Here is a 2,500-nt window from a genome sequence, read left to right as displayed (position 1 = left end):
GACCTTTATGGCCTTGGCCTGTAAATGGACCTTTATGAGCCTCTAAAATATCTTTTAGACCATGACCAATACCCCAGTTGGTCCTATACATATGACCTGCTATTAGGAAAAGAATTGCGATAGCTAAATGATGGTCCCTTAGCTATTGTTCTTGAGAAATGACCGGGTTTAGCCCATTCCTCGAAAGAAGTTTTTATGGGATCCCTATCTACCAAAATTTTGACTTCTGGTTCCGGCGAACGAATAATCATTGAGTCCTCCTCTTTCCGGACAACACATACAAAGAAACCCGCCAACAGTCACTCAAATAATTAGTGAACCGATGATAGATGCTTAGAATTTTGTTCTTTCTCTCTCTATCTCCCATCTATTCATCCATTTTCTTTAGTTATTCACTAGAGCAATTATGATCTGGAAGTCGATCTGGGGCAAGTGTTCGGATCTATTATGACATATCCATAGGGTGCTCAACGACCCCCCCCTTTTTTTTTTTTTAAAAAGCGTTTTCGCACCTTTACATTAGTATTGGTACACAAATAATTTTTTTTTTATAACCTAATCTAGTGTATTCATATTTCAATTATAAGTTCCGAAATATAGCCTATTTTTTATGTTTTAAATAGAGGATATTATCCTATTTCAATAACCGCTTATTAGTCATTACTAAGAAACATTCTAGTATTGATATTTAGTCATTTTCAAATCCCTTTTATTCGTTTTAATAGTCGAAAAGAAAAAATAGAAAAAACTAGATATAGATATTATAGATATTCTCATATTCATGTACTACTTATCCTAGAGAATACCAGATTAAATAGAACGATTTGAAAAAGGATATAATGAAATTTTTTTCTGGGATTGGTTCTTCTGATAGAAAAAAGAATCTGGTTTATTTGACCGAGAGGGCCAAGAAACTAAAAAACAATTAATTGTAAAAACAAATAAAGATATATTATAGAATAAAAAAAAAGAAACAAAGAAAAAGTTCTTATTCGAAGCGCCTCGTGATCGTCAACCAATTCTGTGCTTCAATATAATTACCAGGAGTAAGCGTTATAGCCTGTTTCCAATACTCGGCGGCTTGAGCAAACCAAGCCTCCGCCATTTCAGAATCTCCTTGTTGAATGGCCTGTTCTCCACGGTCGGAATAGGCGGGTCATTCCCTCCCTGAGAACCGTACTTGAGAGTTTCCTACCTCATACGGCTCGACAACCAACTCTTTGTTTTGGTGTACCAGTTTTTTTCACTTTAACCTACTTTAACTTTATATCTAATTGAATGAGATTTCTATAGATATTCATTCGGTTTTTCTTGGATTAAACAAAGAGAGTAATTACATGAGTTTCAAACTTTCGTTTTGATTTAATTAATATATTAATTAATCTATAATAAGTTTTATCTTTTCTCTCCTACCTTCAGAAAAAAAAAGGCATGTCCACTGTTATTAGATATTAGAATTTTCTGAAAGGTACCATCCCGCTTTCATATATATAAATTATATAGAATCGTTAAAAAAGACTTTTTTTCATACTTCATATCATAAAAAGAAAAAGACTTACTGTCTTTAGGATCTGATGCTACCGTTGCTGCTCAAATACCTTTAGGGTGATCCACTCTATTACATAAGTAGATTCTAAGATTTATCTTAGAAATCTACTTATGAATATAGTGGATCCCCTAAGGTATTGAGCAGCGGTGTAGCATCAGATCCTAAAGACAGTAAGTCTTTTTCTTTTTTATGATATGAGTATGAAAAAAGTCTTTTTTCAACGATTTATATAAATTTATATATGAAAGCGGGATAGTTACCTTTCAGAAAATTCTAATATCTAATAACAGTGGACATGCCTTTTTTTTCTGAAGGTAGGAGAAAAGATAAAACTTATTATTAGATTAATTATATATTAATTAAATCAAAACGAAAGTTTGAAACTCATGTAATTACTCTCTTTTGTTTAATCCAAGAAACCGAATGAATATCTAAAGAAATCTCATTCAATTAGATATAAAGTTAAAGTAGGTTAAAGTGAAAAAAACTGGTACACCAAAACAAAAGTTGGTTGTCGAGCCGTATGAGGTAGGAAACTCTCAAGTACGGTTCTCAGGGAGGGAATTGACCCGCCTATTCCGACCGTGGAGAACAGGCCATTCAACAAGGAGATTCTGAAATGGCGGAGGCTTGGTTTGCTCAAGCCGCCGAGTATTGGAAACAGGCTATAACGCTTACTCCTGGTAATTATATTGAAGCACAGAATTGGTTGACGATCACGAGGCGCTTCGAATAAGAACTTTTTCTTTGTTTCTTTTTTTTTATTCTATAATATATCTTTATTTGTTTTTACAATTAATTGTTTTTTAGTTTCTTGGCCCTCTCGGTCAAATAAACCAGATTCTTTTTTCTATCAGAAGAACCAATCCCAGAAAAAATTTCATTATATCCTTTTCTCAAATCGTTCTATTTAATCTGGTATTCTCTAGGGATAAGTAGTACATGAATATG

The 2,500-nt window shown here is 33.2% G+C and overlaps 2 protein-coding genes across 2 annotated transcripts in view; one reads left to right on the top strand and one right to left on the bottom strand.

Moving 5' to 3' along the window:
* The window catches only part of LOC125603283 (photosystem I P700 chlorophyll a apoprotein A2-like), a 6,254-nt gene extending 4,875 nt beyond the window's left edge, over nt 1–1,379 (bottom strand). The window contains exon 1 of the mRNA XM_048774401.1: nt 1–1,379. This exon is cut by the window's left edge and continues 4,875 nt beyond it. Coding sequence (XP_048630358.1) covers nt 1–91 — 91 coding nt within the window. The 5' untranslated portion in view covers nt 92–1,379.
* Nucleotides 1,380–1,977: 598 nt separating this feature from the next.
* LOC125603281 (photosystem I P700 chlorophyll a apoprotein A2-like) overlaps nt 1,978–2,500 on the top strand; it is a 6,171-nt gene continuing 5,648 nt past the window's right edge. The window contains exon 1 of the mRNA XM_048774399.1: nt 1,978–2,500. This exon is cut by the window's right edge and continues 5,648 nt beyond it. The gene's annotated coding sequence lies outside the window, so the exon portion shown is untranslated.

This window comes from Brassica napus, unplaced genomic scaffold (genome assembly GCF_020379485.1).
Source record: "Brassica napus cultivar Da-Ae unplaced genomic scaffold, Da-Ae ScsIHWf_3140;HRSCAF=3959, whole genome shotgun sequence".
Taxonomy (NCBI): Eukaryota; Viridiplantae; Streptophyta; class Magnoliopsida; order Brassicales; family Brassicaceae; genus Brassica; species Brassica napus.
Note: the sequence above shows the minus strand (reverse complement) of the source record. Positions and strands in the feature narration are given on the sequence as shown.